At 56.1% G+C, this 21213-nt stretch overlaps 8 protein-coding genes across 8 annotated transcripts; 6 read left to right on the top strand and 2 right to left on the bottom strand.

Annotated features, from left to right (window-relative positions):
* Positions 1–11: 11 nt before the first annotated feature.
* Positions 12–1081, top strand: CMQ_5687 (coatamer subunit protein; the record flags this gene model as incomplete). Its single annotated transcript, XM_014313274.1, has 3 exons — positions 12–405; positions 473–854; positions 973–1081. The coding sequence occupies 3 exons, from the start codon at positions 12–14 to the stop codon at positions 1079–1081; spliced, it is 885 nt and encodes a 294-aa protein (XP_014168749.1).
* Positions 1082–2109: 1028 nt separating this feature from the next.
* CMQ_5778 (phosphatidylserine decarboxylase) lies at positions 2110–5989 on the top strand (the record flags this gene model as incomplete). The annotated part of the gene is made up of 5 exons (XM_014313365.1): positions 2110–2271; positions 2352–2396; positions 2551–4897; positions 4975–5726; positions 5801–5989. The coding sequence occupies 5 exons, from the start codon at positions 2110–2112 to the stop codon at positions 5987–5989; spliced, it is 3495 nt and encodes a 1164-aa protein (XP_014168840.1).
* Positions 5990–6311: 322 nt separating this feature from the next.
* On the bottom strand, positions 6312–9058 carry CMQ_5575 (duf159 domain containing protein; the record flags this gene model as incomplete). Its single annotated transcript, XM_014313162.1, has 5 exons — positions 6312–7058; positions 7399–8244; positions 8308–8403; positions 8546–8720; positions 8850–9058. 5 exons carry the CDS (start codon positions 9056–9058, stop codon positions 6312–6314), a joined length of 2073 nt encoding a protein of 690 aa, XP_014168637.1.
* Positions 9059–9927: 869 nt separating this feature from the next.
* CMQ_5508 (acid proteinase) lies at positions 9928–10795 on the top strand (the record flags this gene model as incomplete). Its single annotated transcript, XM_014313095.1, has 2 exons — positions 9928–10418; positions 10474–10795. 2 exons carry the CDS (start codon positions 9928–9930, stop codon positions 10793–10795), a joined length of 813 nt encoding a protein of 270 aa, XP_014168570.1.
* A 955-nt stretch (positions 10796–11750) lies between these two features.
* CMQ_5584 (f-box domain containing protein) lies at positions 11751–12914 on the top strand (the record flags this gene model as incomplete). The annotated part of the gene is made up of 1 exon (XM_014313171.1): positions 11751–12914. The coding sequence occupies one exon, from the start codon at positions 11751–11753 to the stop codon at positions 12912–12914; it is 1164 nt and encodes a 387-aa protein (XP_014168646.1).
* A 1591-nt stretch (positions 12915–14505) lies between these two features.
* Positions 14506–16867, top strand: CMQ_5608 (acetamidase regulatory protein; the record flags this gene model as incomplete). Its single annotated transcript, XM_014313195.1, has 2 exons — positions 14506–14777; positions 14845–16867. The coding sequence occupies 2 exons, from the start codon at positions 14506–14508 to the stop codon at positions 16865–16867; spliced, it is 2295 nt and encodes a 764-aa protein (XP_014168670.1).
* Positions 16868–16885: 18 nt separating this feature from the next.
* On the bottom strand, positions 16886–17542 carry CMQ_5561 (methyltransferase type 11; the record flags this gene model as incomplete). The annotated part of the gene is made up of 1 exon (XM_014313148.1): positions 16886–17542. One exon carries the CDS (start codon positions 17540–17542, stop codon positions 16886–16888), a length of 657 nt encoding a protein of 218 aa, XP_014168623.1.
* Positions 17543–18264: 722 nt separating this feature from the next.
* On the top strand, positions 18265–20904 carry CMQ_5731 (tol-like protein; the record flags this gene model as incomplete). Its single annotated transcript, XM_014313318.1, has 2 exons — positions 18265–18563; positions 18633–20904. 2 exons carry the CDS (start codon positions 18265–18267, stop codon positions 20902–20904), a joined length of 2571 nt encoding a protein of 856 aa, XP_014168793.1.
* Positions 20905–21213: the final 309 nt, after the last annotated feature.

Here is a 21213-nt window from a genome sequence, read left to right as displayed (position 1 = left end):
TATTTCCCAAGATGGACCCATACTCCGCCGAGGGCGAATTGATCAGTATTCACAACCACTTCCACCAGGGCCAATTCCAAGATGTCGTCGACTACGACATCTCGACGCTGTCACCCGAGAATGCCCTCGCAGCCCGGGTGCTGGTGCTGCGGGCGCGCATCGAGCTTGGCGAGGTTGCCGGTGTCCTGGAAGAGGTCAAGTCGGAGAGCGACCTGGCTCTGCAGGCGGTCCGAGCTCTCGCCGACCAGAAAGCTGGCCGTTCCGATGCGGCACTCGCCGTGATAGAAAAGCTCACTACGACTGCCAGCGACAATGCCGCGGTGCAGATCATTGGCGGGACCGTTCTCCAGGCAGCCGGGAAGTCGGAAGAGGCGCTGGCCCTCCTCTCACAGCACGACAGCAACCGTATGGCCCCCTTCTGACGGCCGAACGCGTGGGATGCACGGCTGACACTGACCTTGCCGTATCACAGTCGATGCGGTCGCGCTGATCGTCCAGATCCACCTACAACAAAACCGGAACGACCTTGCCCTGAAGGAGGTTGCTGCAGCCCGGCGATGGGCGCAGGACTCGCTGCTGGTGAACCTGGCCGAGTCCTGGGTGGGCGTGCGTCTGGGCGGCGAGCGGTATCAACAGTCGTTTTACGTATTTGAAGAGCTGGCGCAGTCTCCGGTGTCATCGTCGGCCCGCACGCTGGTGGCACAGGCCGTCTCGGAGATGCACCTCGGCCGCACCGAAGAGGCACAGACGGCGCTGGAGGCGGCCCTGAAGGCGAGCCCGGACAGCGCGGATGCCATTGCCAATCTGCTGGTCCTCAACATTCTCGCTGGCAAGAACCAAACAGAGCTGGCCACGTACGCAACTCTCTTTGTCCCACATCCTGGCCCCTTTTCTCCTACTTTCCCATCCGTCCTGCCTGCCTGCGAGCGCGCGCGCGCGCAACAGATACTGTTTACTGACTTTGCGAGATAGTGCGCTGAAAAAGGCAGACCCCCACCACGCCTTCCTAACAGACTATGAGGAAAAGAGCGGTCTGTTCGACAAGGCTGCAGCCAAATACCAGCCTAAGGTGGCTACGTGACTTTGATGGTGGAGATGAGCGTGAATATCGGGTCTAAAAATACTATAATGCTACAAGCGCCATGTCCAGCTACTCAGTTCCTGGTTGAAAGAAGAAAAACTCATCTGCCGGCCAGCTGCAGCAGAAGTTGGGACCGTCAAAGCAAATGAACCATTAATATCCGACAACATCTGACAATCCATGCACCAGAAAGGCTTAGTAAGCCCAGTATATTTGGGGGTGATTGCGGGGTTCGCAGTCGTCGAGTAATACGATTAATACTTTTAGTACTCCGTAGCCTTTGTTCTGGAGCTCCTTGCCCCCTCCAACGTAGCTCAGCCCCATAAGAAGATCGGTATTATTATTTATTTCCCCCCCTATTATCAGCGAGACGGTCTTCTTGCGGTCCTGCCGACACCTACTCCGTACGTATCTTGCCATTGCTCCCTCTGGCGCCGTCTGGGACTGATGTGGAGGAAGCACCGAGAACAGGATATGTACGCGAATGCCGCTATCGTCGATCGAAAGTGCCACACCGACCTGAACAGTCGATTTCCCGCCCGCTCTGGTTGGCAGCTCGCATGAGCCAACGGCTGAGGTGTGTTGCATCTTGCCGGCATTGCTGGAGGATTTCGTGTTTCGTGTCTAACGGAATGGCTTAGCAGGAATTAGAACAAAACCTATGACGTTCATTCGCTGATCGATCGACAAGTCGACGCTTGCATTTTAGCCCCTCTTCGCTCCTATTCCCGCATTGACTGCGATCTCGAGACCCAGGTGAGATTCCGGCCTCGGCACACACCACGACGCAGCATCGACGCAGAGAGTCATCTTCTTACACAGCATTCTACACATCCGCACTCACCGACGGCCCGCGACTCTCCTTCTTGGCGTGTCGAGCGACACACATCATTCTTTACGACGGACAAACCGGGCAGTGCCAGCAAGCAGTAAAAGTAGCCCACCAGCTCCCCTATATATTTCCCAGCATTTTTCGCGTGATTTGGAGCTACCGGACCTTGCGCCACGTTGGCTGATGCGCTCTCAACATGGTTCGAATCATTCCCAACCGTCTGAAACCGTCTGGAACGTCCACGGCCAACTCGGCAGCGAACAGCCGTAGCGCGAGCCCGTTACGGAGCAAGACCGAACCGACAGGCACTGAGGGACCCCTGGACACGGGGCTCGCCCTCAGTGTCGCGATATTAAAGGTAAGCCCATTGTCGCGCAGCAGGAAATCCAATTACGGCTGCAGCCAGGCCTGTTGCTCATCCGCTGACTTCCGTTTCAGGCCCAAGATCTTGCTGCGAAGGATCGTGGCGGCACTTCTGACCCGGTATGTTCTGTCTGCTACCACTGAAAACGGGAGAAGGAGGCGGTCGGAGGAGGCGGCCGGAGGAGGCGGCCGGAGGTTGAGGCGAAGCAGCATGGAGGGGACATGCATGCATGCTAAACAAGCATACCTTTTGCTGACAGCTTCTCCCTCCTAGTATCTGGTCCTCACTCTTGGTGATGCGAAGCATGTGACCCATTCAGTACCAAAAACATTGAATCCAGAATGGAACGAAACATGTCGCCTGCCAATCAACGGGATTCCAAGTCTGATTCTCGATGTCTGTTGCTGGGATAAGGACCGCTTTGGCAAAGACTACCTCGGGGAGTTCGATCTCGCCCTTGAAGAGATTTTTGTCAATGAGAAAACGGAACAGGAGCCCCGTTGGTTTCCTCTTAAGAGCAAGCGCCCGGGCAAGAAGACGAGCGTTGTCTCTGGCCAGGTCCTTCTTCAATTCACCCTCCTGGATGCTTCTGAAAGGGGCCTCACCGACCGGCAGGTGATAGAGACGTTTAACAAGTTCGTGAAGACTGCATCCGAAGCTGAGCTTTCGCTGCCGCGCTCTGCTTCAATGAACGCACTTTCTGCATCGTCAAGGTCTTCTTTCAAGGCGGGCGCAGCCCCGGCAGCTCTGGCACCACCGTTGAGCCGACGGCCGACGGACAATTACGAAGACGAGGACGAAGATGCGTATGACGACGAGATTCCGGCCGAGGACGAGGATTTGAGCAAGCCCGAGGCGGCCGAGAAGAGAAAACGGCGTCTGCGCATCAAGGGCCTGAAGCGAAAGCGCCGGGACAATCCCTATGAGTTTACCAATCTGGCTGGCGATGTAGTCGGAATTGTCTTTGTGGAAATCAAAAACATCACGGACTTGCCCCCAGAGTCCAACTTCACAAAGACGAGCTTTGACATGGACCCGTTCGTGGTGGCCTCCCTGGGGAGAAAGACGTTCCGGACGAAGAAAATGCACCATAATCTCAACCCTGTCTTCAATGAGAAGATGATCTTCCAGGTCCAGGGTCATGAGCAGTCGTATTCTTTCGCGTTTACAGTCATCGACCACGACAAATACTCGGGCAATGACTTTATCGCTTCTGCATCGCTTCCTATCAAACAGTTCATTGATAAGGCTCCCAAAGCGGACCCCGAGACTGGGCTGTATGAATTGGGGGATCTTCCAGAGTACGTCCCTGTTTTCCAGCGGAATCGTTTTAAGCGTCTTGGATTATCACGCTCATCGTCGGCTCATAGCCTTGCCAGGCCCGGCCGAAGAACCCCAACCAAGACAGGAGCCGGTTCGATCCTGCCGGCGACTGGCTCAACAAGCACAAGCACAAGCGCAAGCAGAGTAGAGCTTGACAGCCCAGTGCCAGCCGCAGCCAGTGCCGGAGAGGTGCCTGTGTTGTTAAACGAGGCGGGCGCGGCGTTGGCAGCTGTTGCCTCCAACGACCGCTTTCTATCGGCAACGCCGTCTGCCGGCTCTGCTCCAGTGGAGGCTGCTGGCAGTATCGGGACGCCTGGCGTCAGTCCGACGGCCACGACAGGGGAGTCTCCTCTAGATGACGAGCAGGAGTTTACGACGGTCACTTTCCCGTTGAAGATGAAGAACCTGGAAAAGTGGGAGGACAAGCACAATCCGATGCTCACAATACGGGCCAAATACATGCCGTATGCTGCCCTTCGCCAACAGTTCTGGCGAGCCATGCTGAAGCAATACGACGCGGACGAGAGTGGCCGTATCAGCAAGGTGGAGCTAATGACGATGCTGGATACGCTTGGCTCGACCCTGCGAGAGTCCACTATCGACAGCTTTTTCCAGCGGTTCGCCAGCAAGACGTCTGGTGCCGGTGGCGTTGACGATGAGTTCTGCGACCTGACAGTGGACGAGGTTGTCATCTGCCTGGAAGAACAGCTCGATGCGAAATCGAAGCCTCAAGCGGCAGGTCCGCTCGGTTCAGGAGAAAGGACTTCGGGCCTTTTGTCGGTGCCCTCCAAGCTGAAGCTGGCCGTGGATGATGCCGCCGTGTCGCCTTTCGCATCACGATCTGCACCGCCTTCCGAAACGTCAGAGACTCCGGAGACACCCGCTCTCGGAGACGAAGCAGACCTGATTGGCCGGGACGACTTGAGTGATCGTGGCGAAGAGCACGTGGTCGAGATCCGCGAATGCCCCATCTGTCACCAGCCGCGGCTGAACAAGCGGAAGGACACGGACATTGTGACGCACATTGCAACGTGTGCCAGCCAAGACTGGCGCCAGGTCAACAACCTGGTCATGGGCGGGTTTGTCACGGCCAGCCAGGCGCAGAGGAAGTGGTATTCCAAAATCATAACAAAGATATCGTACGGTGGCTACCGCATCGGTGCCAACTCGGCCAACATTTTGGTCCAAGATCGAATTACCGGGCAGATCAACGAGGAGAAGATGGGCGTCTACGTCCGTCTTGGAATCCGACTTCTGTACAAGGGACTGCGATCCAACAACATGGAGAACAAGAGAAGTGAGTGCGGCAGAATGTCTTCCGGCCATCCTTCCCTTTCAATGCTGACCTGGCTCTTCACCTGTCTTCTTCGGTAGTTCGGAAAATGCTCAAAGGCCTCAGCGTCAAGCAGGGAAGAAAGTACGACGACTCGGCATCAAAGGCAGAGATTCAAAAATTTATCGATTTCCATCAGCTTGACATGTCGGAAGTGCTGTTGCCGGTGGAAGAGTTCAAGAATTTCAACGAGTTCTTCTACCGGGCATTGAAGCCTGGAGCACGGCCTTCATCGGCACCCAACAACCCGAAGATCATCGTGTCGCCGGCAGACTGCAGATCTGTGGTGTTCAATCGCATCAGCGCAGCCACCAGAATTTGGATCAAGGGCCGCGAGTTTTCGGTCCGACGTCTTCTGGGAGCCAGCGCATCCGACGACGTGAGCCGGTACGAAAACGGATCGCTTGGCATCTTCCGCCTGGCACCACAAGACTATCACCGGTTCCATATTCCGGTCGACGGCGTGCTCGGCCAGCAGAAGAAAATTGCCGGGGAATACTACACGGTCAACCCGATGGCCATCCGGTCGGCACTCGACGTGTATGGCGAGAACGTGCGGGTGATTGTACCGATTGAGAGCGACATCTTTGGCCGGGTCATGGTGGTATGCGTGGGTGCCATGATGGTGGGCAGCACGGTCATCACGCGACAGGAGGGAGAGCGTGTCGAGCGAGCAGAGGAGCTGGGCTACTTCAAGTTTGGCGGTAGCACGATTGTGCTTCTGTTCGAGGAGGGCCGGATGAAGTTTGACGACGATCTCGTGGAGAACTCGAACGGTGCACTCGAGACACTGGTAAGAAAGGGTCGACTCACTGAACAAGGCCACGGTCAGATTGGATCCCAGATAAAAACAGCTAACTCGAGCAGGTTCGCGCGGGAATGTCTGTCGGCCACTCACCCAGTGAGCCACACTGGAAGGCAGACATGCCCAAAGCAGAGACGGAGGTCACGGAGCAGGAGAAGCAGGAAGCCAAGCGACGCATACAAGGAAGCTCCTCGGCCGAGGACACGCCAGAAGATAGCGGCGGCGACGAGATCCTGGCTGCCGTCGAATAGAACAACAGAATAAACAGAACGGCCTTCAAGGTGTATTGAGATATTAAATAATGCTACTATGGCAGGCAACAAGATTGATTTGTATCTTGGTTGCACGACATCAGCCCGTAGCCAAAGAGAAAAAGAACGAATCGAGGAAACGAGACAGAAATCCCAAACAAAGGCCATAGGCCAGACTCCTAGCGCCAGGCTCAGTCCCAAGCCAAGAAACCCAACAGCCGCCGCGGCAATCCAGCCAGCGAAGGCCCTCCGTCCCAAAAGAAAACGCGTCAAAATCGTGGAGTTAGACAAGAGAAGAGAAGCAGACGGACGCAAAACTGGCTTAATCGCTGCTGTCCGAACTGCGGTCGCTGTCCATGGAGTGCTTCTGCGAGACTGAGCGGTGCAGGGCTGGCGGCTGGCAGCTGGGCAGCACAGACGAGGAGACTTGATAGTAGTATCGATCGGCTGCAATTCTGCTTTCGGCGTCGGGTGCCCGCTGCGGCTTCTTCATTTCGATGGAGGCGTCGGCCGGGGAGTGAGATTGGCGCCAGGACGCGTAGATCTGCTTGCACAGGTGTGCGGACATGGTGTAGGTGGGAGACATTGGAAGGAGGCGAGTTTGTTCGATCCGGAATTCGTCGAGTTGACGCGGCTTGAAAGTGACAACGCGATTTTGGCGAGCTGTGAGTTTTTGTTTTGGTGCCTGTGTCTGCGAGTTGTCTGGGGCCGATCGGGCTTCTGTGTAGCTTCTTGAAGGCTCTCTTTGACGTTTTGGACGGCCTTCTCTCTGCAATGCGGTCTTTGTCTGTGTCTCGACGTTGGGGACAGGTCCCATTAAGAGAAGCGTCACAGAGGGGTTGACTGCTAACGCCACTAATATGGTTGCGCGCGCCATAGCGCCTCGGCCACTGATTGGCTGCCGCGCACGCGCAGATTTGGGGAACAGGCCATTTCGGGATGGCGCACCACCGGGGCCTCCACCTTTGGCGGGGAGTGGAACGAGGTTGCACCGCCACAGCTGCGAAGTGGCATGATCCAAGGCGCACATCTCGAACCGGCTGTTGCCCAGAACAGGGCAGGTGGGGCTCTGCGCTTGCGACCGGTCAAGAACAGGACGACTTGTTCCGACTTTGTCGGAACAAGCAGGAAGCAGCCGTGGACAGCACAGGCGGCCCGTATAAAACCAGCCCATTGTCCACGTCCAGGGGTCATTTGGTGGGTTGGCGTCCGAAGAAGGACGTGATCTTCTGGCTGCCGGCGACCCCCTTTTGTCTTTTCGGCCTGCTCACCGTACGAGTACCTGGCGGGCTTGTTGGGGCAGCCCTCTTTCGGGGTCGATCCTGCTCCACTGCCGCTGGAGCGGTTTCTTTCCGAGGTCTAGGCCCAGCCAGATTTGGTAGGGCGTCGAATGGGCGCTTTTTCGGAACCGTCATCGCGATCGCTTTCGCGTCTGCATCAGCGTCTGTCTCGTGCTTCATGAGCGGCGGCTTCAGCTCTTTTTTGCCGTCGACGTGGAAGAAGTTGGCAATGTTGGCCTTGTTGGCACTGCTGGCCACCGGCACAACAAAGCTCGGCGAGCTGCGGCCGACCTTGTTAACGTCCTTGCTGACGACGTCAAATTCCAGGGCAGCGTCACCGTCGGCGTGTGGCCACGGCCGGAGAAGCGTCTGGAGCTCGTCGGACCAGTCGGTGCGCAACGGGTCCAGCCAGATCCGCAGGGCGGCCGAGTTGGGGTCGAAGATCACCGGCATGCGGTCGTGCAGAAAGCGCATCGGCTTGCTGGCGTCTGTCGTGATGACAGTATAGGAGTACGTCTTCTGCTCTGGGCTGCCGTCCGTTCCACCGCCGGTAGAAACGCAGTCCCAGAGACCGGCAAACAACAGCGGCCGGCCGTCGTGTCGCCGGATGTAGTACGGCACCCGCTCTTTCGGTCCGGCTTTGAGCCACTCGAAAAAGCCCTGGGCCACGACGACACAGCGCTTGCGGCTGCGCATCGAAGCCCACATGCCGCCGCGGGCAAGGGAGTCCGACCGGCAGTTGATCGTCTTCAGCACCGTCCCGTAGTCTGGCCGTTCTTTGGACCACGATGGGACGAGCCCCCATCGCATAATCTGCAGCCTGTAGCACAGCTGGTCCGGGACGTCATGGCAAGCTGCCGGACTGCTCTGGGAGGGCTCCGAAGCATGGTCAACCTTGTGCGTGCCCTCTGTATCTGGTGATTCCTGTGGCTTCTGATCATCGCGAGTCACTGCCCGGCAAACGATGCCCTGATACTGTGGAGCAAAGTTGTACGTGGGACGAAACTAGTTGTTGCCAGGTGCCTCCTCTTCATTAACGTCAGAAGTCTCGCCCTCATCGTCCTCCTCCTCATCTGGGACATTGTAGATGCGCATCCCAATCTCTTCGAGCATGGTACGGACTTGGCCGTAACGCTGAGGCAAGCATGTCAGCAAGTTGTCACAAGTTGGGGATGCTGCTCATTTCAGGCTGACCAGCGCTAGAACATATCGTCCGCACATATTATCTTCACGTATCGATGCTTGCAACCAGCTGGAAATAAGGTCATGTAATGACAGAAGTTCGCCATTCTTGATCACATGTCACGGGATCGACGTCAGAGCCACACCGCCTTTCAGGTTTCGGCAGAAAGTAGTCGTCGTTATCTCCGTTTCGTCGAAATTCCGGGTTGCGTCCAGGCTCGTGGCCGGCTGACCGGACGCTTTCACGATCTCCGGCTGTTTCATCATTTCTGTATCCGTTGAGCAAACATTAGGGCGGGTGGCGACACCGGGCCAAACTGGGAGTGCGGAAGAAGGGAGGAAAGTTGATTAAGTATAGTTGGCTCTGATATGTGGGCAAATCCAACACCAGCACTTACTGTAGGGTCGACCACAGCCTTGACGAAATAGCCGGGTAGCTAGCGGAATGGACGTACAGTACAGAGTACACCGGGATGTCTTGAGCACAGTTTTTCCAACGGCGCGCTGGTCGATCCTCGATGTGCGGATTTCCACTGTTTGGGCCTCCTCGGGGCGTCTGCAAGTACGGCGTGCTGCCGGAGATGGACCTGCCCAGGAGAGACTGCATGTTGCAGAACGACCAAGATATTGTCTTGATCACTGGCGACAACACTAGATCACGCTCCTTGGCCGGACTGCATCTGACGCAGCTTCTGGCTAGATGACGTATAGAGAAGACTCTCGCACATGCTCAGCGGTATTGGAGTGCGGCACCGGACCTGCCTCTTCGGCGTCTGATCATCTGCTTCGGCATCTGTCCGACCTGCCTGTTCGACATCCGATCAGCCTGTCTAGCTAGTTTGTCCGCATTCTCTGAGACGTCAGCGGTGGCATTCCCAAACCTCAGTGGCAAATCGAGAGGCCCGAAGCTGATCATGAGCCTAGCTCGGCTCTCGACCTGCCCGTTTTGGCATCCACACCCAGCAGGACCTTCCGCTTTCGACTACTGCCGGCTTGCTGTCTATCCGGTGCTCATTACACCACCGTAGTATCAGACGTGGCGTAATACCTTGCCAAAATGGTCCCTGATCGCTTTAGCACTGCGGCTACTCCCGTGGCCAATTGCGAGAACACCTCGAGCAGCCTATGGGAACAAAGGCTTGGCCGATCGCCCCCATCGGCCGCTATGTATCTGCATGGTCCTAACTAACCCTATGATCCGGCTGTCGATCCGTCCAGGCTAAGCTTTTCGACTTTCCTAATCCGGCCCCTCCTTCCGGCATCTCTCTCGAGGCTCATTGATGCTGTGATCGAGCCGTGAGAGTGCTGCTTGGACGGCAGTCCGGCCAAGCACGGCATGATGGGTATAAATCGGCCCCCTTCCCTCTCCTGTCTGGGATGGTGAGAAGTGTAAACCATCAGCAATAACATCAACACACACAGACTACTCAGCTCTCTCTACCACCAATTCAGACCAACGACCCCCTTTACTCCATCATGAAGCTCATCTCTGTCACGAGCGCCCTGCTCGTTGCCAACGTCGCTCTTGGAGCCCGCTTCACGGAAAAACGCCGCAACAGAGCTGTCGAGCGTGGTGCTACCGTCCGTCCCGGCCAGAGCCTCCCCAAGATCCCCTCGGATGGCCCTGCCGCTCAGATCGCCAAGCAGAACAACTCGGCCAACGTGGAGTACAGTAACAACTGGGCTGGCGCTGTTCTCATCGGCACCGACTACACGTCCGTCACCGGCACCTTTGTCGTTCCCACGCCCAAGGAGCCCACCGGCGCCAGCAGCGACACGCAGTACTCTGCTTCGGCCTGGGTCGGCATCGACGGCAATACCGCTCAAAACTCCATTCTCCAGACCGGCGTCGACTTTTATGTCGAGGACGGCCAGACCTCGTTCGACGCCTGGTACGAATGGTATCCCGAGAGTGCCTACACCTTTTCTGGCTTCGGCATCTCGGCTGGTGACACCATCAAGCTCACGTAAGTCACACACAACCCCTACGTCCTTGGCCGGTGGCTAATTCGCTTCGAACAGGATCACGGCCACGAGCTTGACTTCCGGTACAGCTCTTATCGAGAACGAGTCCAGTGGTAAGTCGGTCTCGCACTCGTTCTCCAGCGAGGAATACGCCCTGGAGGAGCTCAATGCCGAGTGGATCGTCGAGGACTATGAGAGCAACTTCGGCCAGGTGCCCCTTGCCAACTTCGGCACCGTGATCTTTACCGACACCAAGGCCATCTCTGGCAGCAGCTCCGTTGGGCCTTCTGGTGCCACCCTGATTGATCTGGAGCAGAACGGCGAGGTCCTGACTTCCGTGTCTGTGTCTGGCGATGAAGTCATCATCAAATATATCTAAGAGTGTGAAGAGGCCGCTTTGCTCTGATCTGGTTGTCTCCCGCTGGCAGCTGTGTACATTTTATTGTGCATATAGCCACTGGACTTTCGCCTGCATTTCACGCCAGACACGGATCTACTTTTGGACACACGAGTGGCTGAGGTGGCAGAATCTCGCACATTGTCAATAGGACCACCCTCGATGTTGAAAGATGAATAGCAAAGTATTGCACACATATTTCCATGACTACTACTTGGCTTGTTATAGTTGCAAGATTAGTCATGCTAAGTCTTAAACGTACTAAAAGTTGATAATGATGGCTTACGCCGACTGTAAAGCCTAAAGTGTACCTTGGTGTACACAGAGGATTTAGCCTTCATATGAACGAAACGTGCTATTAAACAGAATCGTTTTATACATCGCACGAAATGGTGGTTTGATGCGTATGATGTTTTAACAGTTTAGTATCTAGCTCTCTGTTGTTTTGTTTTCTGACTCTGTTAGGCATACAGTCACTATGAACATGTTAACGGGTTACACGTCGCGCTCATAATCACAAAGCATTACTCCGTTGCTATGTGACCAAGCGTAGAATAATGTAGAGAGAAGAACATAAAGAAAAGAAGACACTATGTGTGGAAAGGCCTAGGTGGAGCAGCGGTCAATTATTAATGTAAGAACTGAAGGGGTTGGCTGATCAAGTTCAACTATAGTGATCAATTGATATACGATTCGCCCCCTTACTCATACATCTTGCAAAAAATTCAATGCGAGAGCATGCCAAAATATACACGGTTAATACTGGTGCATAATCTCCTTATGATCAGTAAGTAAAACACTGTAAGCCTGGTAACGCTGAAGAGTTTTTACAATTTTTCTTCAACAACGTAATGAACTTCTCCCCTCTCTTTGTATTTTATATTTGTCGTCTTTTTTTCACCATTTCGCGCAGCTTGTCAGCTACAGTACCGACAAAATGCAATTCAAGATATGGAAGAATCTCCGGTTGAAACGGAATGCTTCAGCAACTGGGACTTCTACCTCTGCAGTGCCATCCAGGCCGGTCTGCAACCTTATCCAGTTGCCGGCAGAGTTGGTCCTCATGATCAGTGACTTTCTCTCGCCCTCATCCCGCATTTGCCTCCTGCGCACCTGTCGCGCTCTGCGGGCGCTGCTGGGGTCTCAAGGCAAGAAAGATCTCTTTGAGATCGCGGGCCGCTCTCAATGTGGCCGTGCTACGTTTCTTGCGATTGTTTCTCGCGACCTCCCCGACAAATGGCTTTGTGCCAAGTGCATGGTGTTGCATCCTGCAAAGGTGGAAGACGTTCCTCAAGCAGCCAGTATGACCCTCTTCAGATTATATGGGCGTGATCACCAGAGCAATGATTATTCATTAAAAGGGCCTGTTCTCTCGAAGCTAAGCTATCAACATGTAAACCTGGCTCTCAAATACACACGCCTGCGAGACACCTGCTCTTCTTCCCAACTGTCCCACCTGTCTAATTTGACAAAACCCTTCCACCGATACGTTTCCGCCAAGCTAGAACAGATCAACAAAGAGCGCAACATCCGCTGCTCGTTCTACCCCAAGATCGTCCAGGACGCTAGCGGACGACACCGTTACCTCCTGCTCTCTGTCATTTCCTTGCCAAAGCCGCGGAACGTCAAGAACGCGTTTGGAAGGTTGGGAAAGATTGACATTTGCCCGCACCAGGGTGCAGACCGCTGCACCGAGGAGTATCTGCTGTCTCGGGCGCGCAGAACACAGCTCGTCAAGCAGGATGCACACAACGAGGTCGATACGCAGATCTTCAATGCATTTCAGGAGGACCTGCTGCGCAATGAGGTTGAGGGCGTTCTCGACAAATACGACGCAGGCGAGCTGTTTACTGGCTCATGCCATAAATGTCCGCTGGACTTTTCCGTGCAGGTGGGATCGCACAATGTCGAGCTCTGTGTATACCAAGATTTTGGGGTGGAAAGCTCCGCTATGGAACTGTCATGGTTGCTCTGCACGCTGGCAGACGGAGATCTGAGGATCGAACCCATAGGCCATTCTGCTGGGAACGTTTGTAGGCTTTATGGGGATGCAGATGCAGCACTACGGATGCACAGGAAAGAGGTGGCAGAAAATGCATAGGAGCCTTTTGACCTAACAAATCGGGTGTGGTGGATTACCTATAGACGACTTATACATGCAGAATTCATTGATAGATGGTATCTGCCATTTTTTTTAGAAGCAAGCGAGCCTATTTTGGGGGGGATCTCGGGGACAAATTCAACAATAAGCGGCACTTAGTGATTGGCAGCGTTAATGAGTGTTTGCTTCGTGCCTCGCCTTTTTAGGGGCGGAAAGCAGCAAAAAAACGTACAGCAGCGGGTATTCGCTGGTCGTCACCGACCCAACTACTAATCCCGCCGATTACTGGTTTAACTAGGGGAGAGCGGACGGGATCCCGTGCTTTCCAGTATCTATGGCCGTACGTGAAAGAGACTGCTGTTTTCTAGAATATATAGGCAGGGTATAGGCGCTGTGATGAGCCTTTTATCGTATATTGAATTTAACGAACAGCGGGCCTTGAAGTCTGACAGCCCAATATTAAGACGACACATAGTTGATAATTTCCCTCTTCACATGTGCCACTGTGTTATCGCTCACACTGCAAGCATTCCGTCCAAACTCGCACAGCCAGCCAAGAAAGGTGACTTTGCACCACCAGTCTGCATTAGGAGACTAGGATGCCATTCTTGAGACGGATACTGATGCTAGTCGATGAAAGTGGGTAGAGATGAGCAACAGGAAAAGAATTTGTAAAGACGCTTTTATATAGAATCGACGTCTAGATGCAGGACGTTGGAATACACAGAAAATAACCGTAATGAACCGCAGTAGCCTTTGCTAACCATAAGCGGACAACAATAAGATAGCAGAGATTTCCTAAAACGAGCTTTTTGCCTGGCTATTAGCTCGGACGAAACGTTGATCTGAAAACCTACAGCATTGAAGCTCTGCAATGTAAATTACCTGCGTCGCATGCAAAGTAGGGACCCCCATACTTTGTAGAATAGTAGGCAGGGTATATATAACTACTTCTGATCTAAACGGTATTCTCCGTAAGACCACAAGTATCTTTTGGCACACGGAGAGAGCTATTAGAACGAAAGTCAGCAGCTAGGCAAAAACCAACACCCAAAACCAATATCACCCAGGAGAAGCCCAGCAGACGGGTGCACGTGACTCGCAGCTTTTTACTGCCGCAGTTGCTTCTTATGCAGTATAGAAGCGTAGCAACACGGTCTTCAGCACTGGCGGCACGTACAGCGCAGCAGCACGCTCGTTAACAGCAAGAATTGCTTGACAGCTGCGGCGTTACGTTTTCGGTATAGCATGGATATTTTTCTTTCGTAGCTCTGGCAGCGGAGAGTCGTTTGCATCTTTGCTTTGGAGATGTGCGTTCTATGCGGTAACCTGGCCGAATAGAGGTCCTAGGCCCGGCCGCATTGTTAGTAGCATCACAGTTTTTATCCGAGCAGAAGATGACTATAAGGGATAACGACGGTAATTCACGAGGGCACAACATTGCGAAACCTGCTTTCTGTTCTCCTTTATCAACAACTTGGTGCCACCCGACAAAACTTGGCGCCAAAAAGCCCTAAAGATTTGTAATACAGTCTACAAGACTCAGAGAATGGCAAAAAGACGCCTTCGGGACACAAAGTGCATAAAGCTGATGAGGCCCGTCCTACAGGACGGAGACCAAGGACCTCCAGACACATCACGTGACCGGGTCAACTTGCAATCTGCCCCACAAGATATCAAGGATTTCGGCCGCAATGCTCGGTTCCGACTTTCTGGTCAACGACCGACAGTCATGGATCAGCACCGGCGGCGGCAGCAGCGAAAGGCGTGTGATGTGTGTCGTCGTCGCAAGGTGCGCTGCGACATTGAGTTGCAGCCGGGCGGACGCTGCTCGGTGTGCAGCAAGGCGGACATTGAGTGCCGGTCAGTCGGTTTGCGCTGCCATCGGTTCCGAAGCAGAAGCCAGACGAACTGATACATGTCTTGTCAGATCCACCACGCAATGGGCGAAGCCCAGACGGCGCACAACGGGCGCTGCCGATGCAGGTGCAGGTGCAGACGTTCCCATTGCTGTTGCTCCGCCCAAGACGGGCAACGATGCACCGTTGCAGGACATGGGCAGCCGACATGCCGTTGAGGCCTCTCCCGAAAGCGGACCACGCGCCCAGGGAAGCGTGTCGGGCGCGGCATCGACGGCGGACGGCGATGGCGGTTCGTCGCGGTGGGCTGCACGGACGCTGTCGACGGGCTCCAGCACGGCCACGAAGCCACAACAGCAGGCCAATGGTGACGGCGAAGCAGGGAGCGACAAGAGGTCATCAGGCTGTCGACAGGAGCAGCTGGCACGCAGCGGGCTCGCACGGTTCTTCAAGCAAGGCATCGGGGCGGGGATCTGGAAGGTGTTTGACCCGACGGACTTTCGGATCGCATACGTGGGCACGGCAGCATCCAACATGGCGCACCTAGTGGACCTGCACGCATCACACCGACAGCAGCCGCTGTCTCCTGCAGGAACGGCGACGGCAGCCGATCCAGGCGGGCTCGGACGGGCGCTGCACTACCCCTACCCGCCGATCCGACCGCCCAAGTCGTGGAAGCCGAGCGTGCAGGACTGGGGCTTCTCTCTGCCACAGGATCTGGCGTCGGACGTGTCGTCGTTCCCGGTGCCCGAGGTGCGTGATGCTCTGGTGGCGGCATACTTTCGGCACATCCACCCGATCCTGCCGGTGGTGTCGATGCCCGAGTTCCTGGCGGCCTACAGCGATGCCAGCCGGTCTCCGCCACCGCTGCTGCTCTTCCAGGCCGTGCTGATGGCCGGGGCCCATGCGTGCGACCACCCACTCGTGGCGGCCGACCGTCATGCCGTCAAGAGCGTGCTCTTCCGCCGTGCTGCTCTGCTGTACCACACGCGACACGAGACAGACAGGATCCACTTGATGCAGGCCGCCCTGCTGTTCACATGGCACGTTGGCGACGGCGACACCATCTCGGGCGGCCCGTGGTATTGGGCCGGCATTGCCGTGCGCATTGGCTGCGGCATGGGTGCTCACCGTCACAACGCTGCTCTGCCGACACCCGAGGCCGCTCAGTACTGCCGCTGCTGGTGGACTGCCTTTGTGTGCGAGGTCCTATCGGCCCTCGAGACCGGCCGGCCGTGTGCGGTGCGTGCTGAGGATATGGACCAGATGCTGCCGACCGATGCCGTCCTGACCGATGCTCCGGCTGCTGGGGCTGATGTTCGCGGCGGTGCCAGTGCTGCTTTTCTTAGCCGCATCGTCGAGCTGTGTTACATCGGCCTCGACATCCTCTCGGCCAACGCACCCTCACGCCGGCTTATCGTCGACATGGATGGCATCGACAACCGTCTCGGTCTGTGGTCTCTGCGAGCCGGCATCGCGTCGACGCTCAGCCGTGGCGACGGGTCTGCTGCTGCTGCTGCTGTTGCAACCACAGATGCCGTCAGCTATACCGCTGCCGAGCAGTGCCAGCTCCGGATGCACTACGGACTCATGCTGTTGCACCTGCACCGCAGCTGCCGGTCGCAGACGCCGGCGACGCCGGCCAGCCCGTCCGTCTGCTCAGCGGCTGCGCGCGCCGTCATCACGTCGCTCGAGACGCTCGCCACCCTGGACGGCGGCCTTGCGGGCTGCCACTTTGCCAGCGTCAGCGCCGTCACGGCCGCGGCCATCCAGACGGCCCACGAGGTGCATGAGGCTGCGCTGGCTCGCTCCTTTCTCATCGTCATCACGGCACTCGAACAGCTCGCCCGGCTTCTGCGCGTGGCCGAGCTGCTGGCCAAGCACTGGCCCAATGCTCAGGCCATCTGCGACGTCTTCCAGGAACTGCATCAGGAATACGAGACCTACGTGGCCCAGGACCTTCGCGGAGAGCAGGCCATCATCCCCGAGAGCCAGCCCGACTGGAATCTGCTGCTGGCTGGCGTCCAGATGTCCCGTCTGAGCGGCGGCCTGGCCTCGGAGCAGGACTGGATGAACATGCCGAACATGCCCTGAGATCCATTGCGGATGCTGTCACGCACTGGCGCTACCTCTCGCCACAACCCACAGAAACTTGACCCCATAATCTGGATCGCTCTCGGCCAGGTGTCCGTCGCCTGCTTCCAGCACCTCGGCCGCCACCAGGTCCATGCCGGCCGCCTCGAGCATTGCCTTGTTCTCTCCGACCCCATAGCTGCTCCAGAACATGCCGTGGCCGAGGAACTCGCCGTGGATCTCCTCGGCGTCAAAGGTCGCCAGATTGCACGCAAACAGGCCGCCGGGCCGGAGCCACGAGCTGATCTTGCAGAGCATTGCCCGCTGCTCGGCGCGCGGCAGGTGGAAGATGGTGTAGAAGCTGATGATGCCGTCGAAGCTCAGCGGCGCAAACACGAGCGCGGCCATGTCGCCCTGCACAAACGTCGCCTGCGGACACCGGGCGCGCGCCATGACGAGCTGCCGGGCTGAAATGTCGTTGGCCACCACCTGCGCACCGCGTTTCAGCAGCCGCTGCGTGATGGGAACGCCGGGACCACAGCCCAGCTCAAGGATCCGGGGCGAGGGCGGCGCATTTTCGAGCACCATGTCTGTGTACCGCTCGCGGGGCGAATCCTGGCCCTTGACCCAGTCGAGATACCATTCTGCAATGTCGTCGTATGTTTGCTCGACTATTTCTTTGGGCTTGTCGTGCATCACAGGATTGACCGGCTCTGGCGTTGTGCGGGAGAAGAACGTTGACCGATTCACCAAGAACGACAGGGCAAGCTAGAGTACGTTGGCTTACGTAATGATGACTGTCGGTGACGAATAATGGGGCGAATGGCTGCACTGTACGGAGTAGTCTACAGAATATACAAAGTACATACTAGTATATTCTCGCCAGCAAGGTGTAGTCGATGCAGAACCACTTGATCCCAAACGAAGACAAGACGTCGTAGAGGATCATGATGCCGATGCAGATGGCCGACCGACAAAGAACGGGCCCAGGCGCCATTTGAAGCTTTGGAACCTATTTTCCATCTATGTTAAGGTGAAGAAGAACATATCTTACCTTACAGTTTAGTAAACTTATTACAAGTTAAGTGCTACCTTTGCTAAATTACGATGAAAGTAGAGTCCTAAAGGTGAGGGGAGAAACTATTCGCCTATACCGTCGTGGCGATTAAGGTGTTACAGCGTTGTTAGCTGCCTCTAATGTATGATTTCCGCGAAAATAAAGGTGCACCGTCATTCGATAGTAAGGGACGTCAGTCTGTAGGATTTGACAGTGAGACGTGATCTCCTAGCTCAACAGGCAAGGATTGACGAGTGTAGATTGGCTACACTTGACACGTGATATTGTATCGCGGGGCGGCCCTTTAGGCCCTTTTGCAGAAATGCTGGCGAGTTTAAGATCAAGTGCAAGCTCGAGCACCATGGGGCAAGTAACCGATGAGGCTTGTCAGAGATGCGGCGTGTATGGACTGACGACAGAGAGCTGGTACGAGTCCTCGATGATGAGCCGACCAAGCCTCGCATCCCTCAGAATAGGGGCCGAAGAAGGATGTCCCTGCTGCCGTATTGTGGTGGATGCGTTGGACACGAGGAAGCCGCGATGGATAGTTGGCGATGGAGGTACTATTGGTTTGGACTGGTTACCCGGAATCGGGACTCTGCGTGTTCGCGAGTCCGACGACGTCCAGGATAGTATCTACATCTGCCGCCATATTGACAGGTACGTATCCTTCGGTTGACCACGCAATTCCTTTTACCCCTGGCGTCTCATTCAAGATGCGCCAAACAGCACACGGGGCCGAGAAGACAGCGAGGACCTGTTTCTGGGCACGCGCTTCTCTGCCAGACCAGAGGTTGTATCGGACACAACGAGCAGTCTGTCTTTGGATTGCGCCGCTGCTTGGCTTGCAGACTGTGATGCGAAGCACCCAGCCTGTGCCGAGCCGTTCTTCCGATCGCCAGGCTTGACCAGAAGCAACATCGCCGAGGGAGATACGTCGGCCAAGCATATGCCAAGCCGCGTCCTTGATGTGCAAGCAAATGGTGAGCAAGGTGCCAGTGACAGCATTCGCCTTGTTGAAGGCCTCACGCCACCCCATCCCTACGTGGCTCTCAGCTACTGCTGGGGCAGCGACCTAGACAGCGTCTGCAAGACCACGGTGGTCACGAGACAGGCGCACCTGCAGTCCATCACCGTGGCGGATCTTCCCCAGACCATCCAGGATGCCATTCTGGTGTGTCGGCGGCTGCATGTGCGTTACCTTTGGGTGGACTCGCTTTGCATTGTGCAGGACGACATGGACGACTGGTCGCGCGAGGCAGCTGACATGTGCAATGTCTACCAGTGGTCGTATGTCACGATCGCCGTGCATTCGGCCACGTCCTGTAAGCAGGGCTTTCTTGGGAAACAGCGGTTCGGGCAGCCTGAGTGCCAGGAGGTCTTTTGGACAGATGCAAGCAGCGCGACTGATGGAGGGGGACCCGGCAAGACGAAAACAAAGATGCTGCTCCGCGTCCGTGACAAGGCATACGAAGAGACAGAAACGGCATTGGACAAACGTGCCTGGACCTTGCAAGAGGCGGTTCTTCCCCGGCGCGTGCTGCGCTTCTTTGGCTATGAGATGGCGTGGGAGTGCCAGACGACAAACCAGTGCGAGTGTGGTGGCGATCTGGACAACTTCGCGTCGCATTTGCCGTTGCTGGGGCTCGAATTCCGCCAGCTCGAGGACACCGACAGCGACACAGGGCCTGCATCACGGAGCGACAATGCTGGCTTGTCTGCGTATGGTGACAGCGAGGACTCCGATGGCACGCCGTCGCTTCCCGGCGATGTTGCTTCCAGCAATGGGGGCGATGCAGTGGAAGCGCCAACCGACTCTCGATACGACGATACATCTCCGCCCACAAACGCATTGGCTGGCCGCAATTGGATGCGCCTGGTGGAGCAGTACTCACAGCGTAGCCTCACCCAGCTGTCGGACAAGCTCATCGCCATTGACGGCCTAGCACGACTGGTAACATTGGCCACAACGGGCCTGGAGGATGCGGTAGCCAGTTCGCCGGCCGGGGACCACACAGTGATCCGCCCTGCGTACGTCGAAGGACTGTTCCGTGCCCATTTCCCGTCGCAGCTCCTGTGGCGTGTCAGGCACACAGATACACCCAACCAAAAAGAGGCTGTTTTCGCACCGGAGGAGGATGCTGTGTCTCCCTCACAGGACGACAGCGAGGGCGAGCATCAGGAGCCCGCAACGTGGCCTGTGGATGGCGCAGAGCCGCTATGGGTGCCGTCTGCGACCTGCCGGCCTGACACGCTCGAGGCTCCTTCGTGGTCTTGGGCGTCGGTAGAGGCTCCTGTCGAGTATCCGTTTGGCTTTCTCGAACAGACCGACAGCCTGTTGGAGGTCAGAGATTTTGCACCCCGGCCGTTCACGGCGCCCGCAGGCACCGGCCGCAACATAACCGTGTTGCAAGCACGGACGCGAGCTGTTCCTGTCTCTATGCGTGTGGCATCGTGGACGCTGAGTGAAACACAGCTGGTCCGCCTGCATATCGTGCGGTCCATGAGCGGCGTAGCGTTCACCTTTTCACCCGATGAGGAACGGCAGCCGGATCTACACCTCGACGATCCCGCATTGCCATGCTGGGTGGCCCATGGGAACTTTTCCGACCGCGCTCTTCGCCGAGAGTGGTGTGCACGGCGAGCTAAGGCCGCCCAAGCTGTGGGCAGTGGTGCGATCTCCTGGCGAGAAGGCTGTCAGCACAGGCCACGAAGCTCTAGCTCCAGGTGGTGTCCAACGTGCCGCTTCCCCGACAAGGGGTGGGGGTGGAACGAGAGGGGCCCGGATAGGCAGTACTCCTGGTCAATGTGCTGCGTGGAGGTCTTGGGCCGAAAATATCCAGGCTCTACGGGCATCCACTTTCTCGTACTTGGTCCGTCAACGCGCGTGAAGGGAGCCTGGACGCGCATCGGGGCCGGCAACTACATTCGGTGGGATCATCACCCTCTGCAGAACGACTTGTTTTGGAGAGGCAGAGTAGAGCATCTTTCCATCGTTTAACGCAAGGTTTGTGTTGGAATTAAAATAGCTCACGCGTTAAACATATAATCTGTGAAGCTCTGGAATGGAGCGCACTGTGACCGTTCTGACTAATGTCAGAAAAGCGGCATCTCATTGGTCAGAATAGGTAAAAATGGGGAATAGCCCGAATCTCTGCACCATGGAAGGTGCGCCATGTACTCCTTTCTAGTCAATACATCACGCATATCATCAGCCACACCAAGCAGACCCATACAGTGCTTCGTATCCCCTGCCATTAGCATCAGTTGTGTATAAACGAATAGAGAGCGAGCACGCTAAATGATTACA

This window comes from Grosmannia clavigera (assembly GCF_000143105.1).
Source record: "Grosmannia clavigera kw1407 unplaced genomic scaffold GCSC_89, whole genome shotgun sequence".
NCBI classification, from domain to species: domain Eukaryota; kingdom Fungi; phylum Ascomycota; class Sordariomycetes; order Ophiostomatales; family Ophiostomataceae; genus Leptographium; species Leptographium clavigerum.
This window is presented reverse-complemented; position numbering and strand designations above follow the sequence as displayed.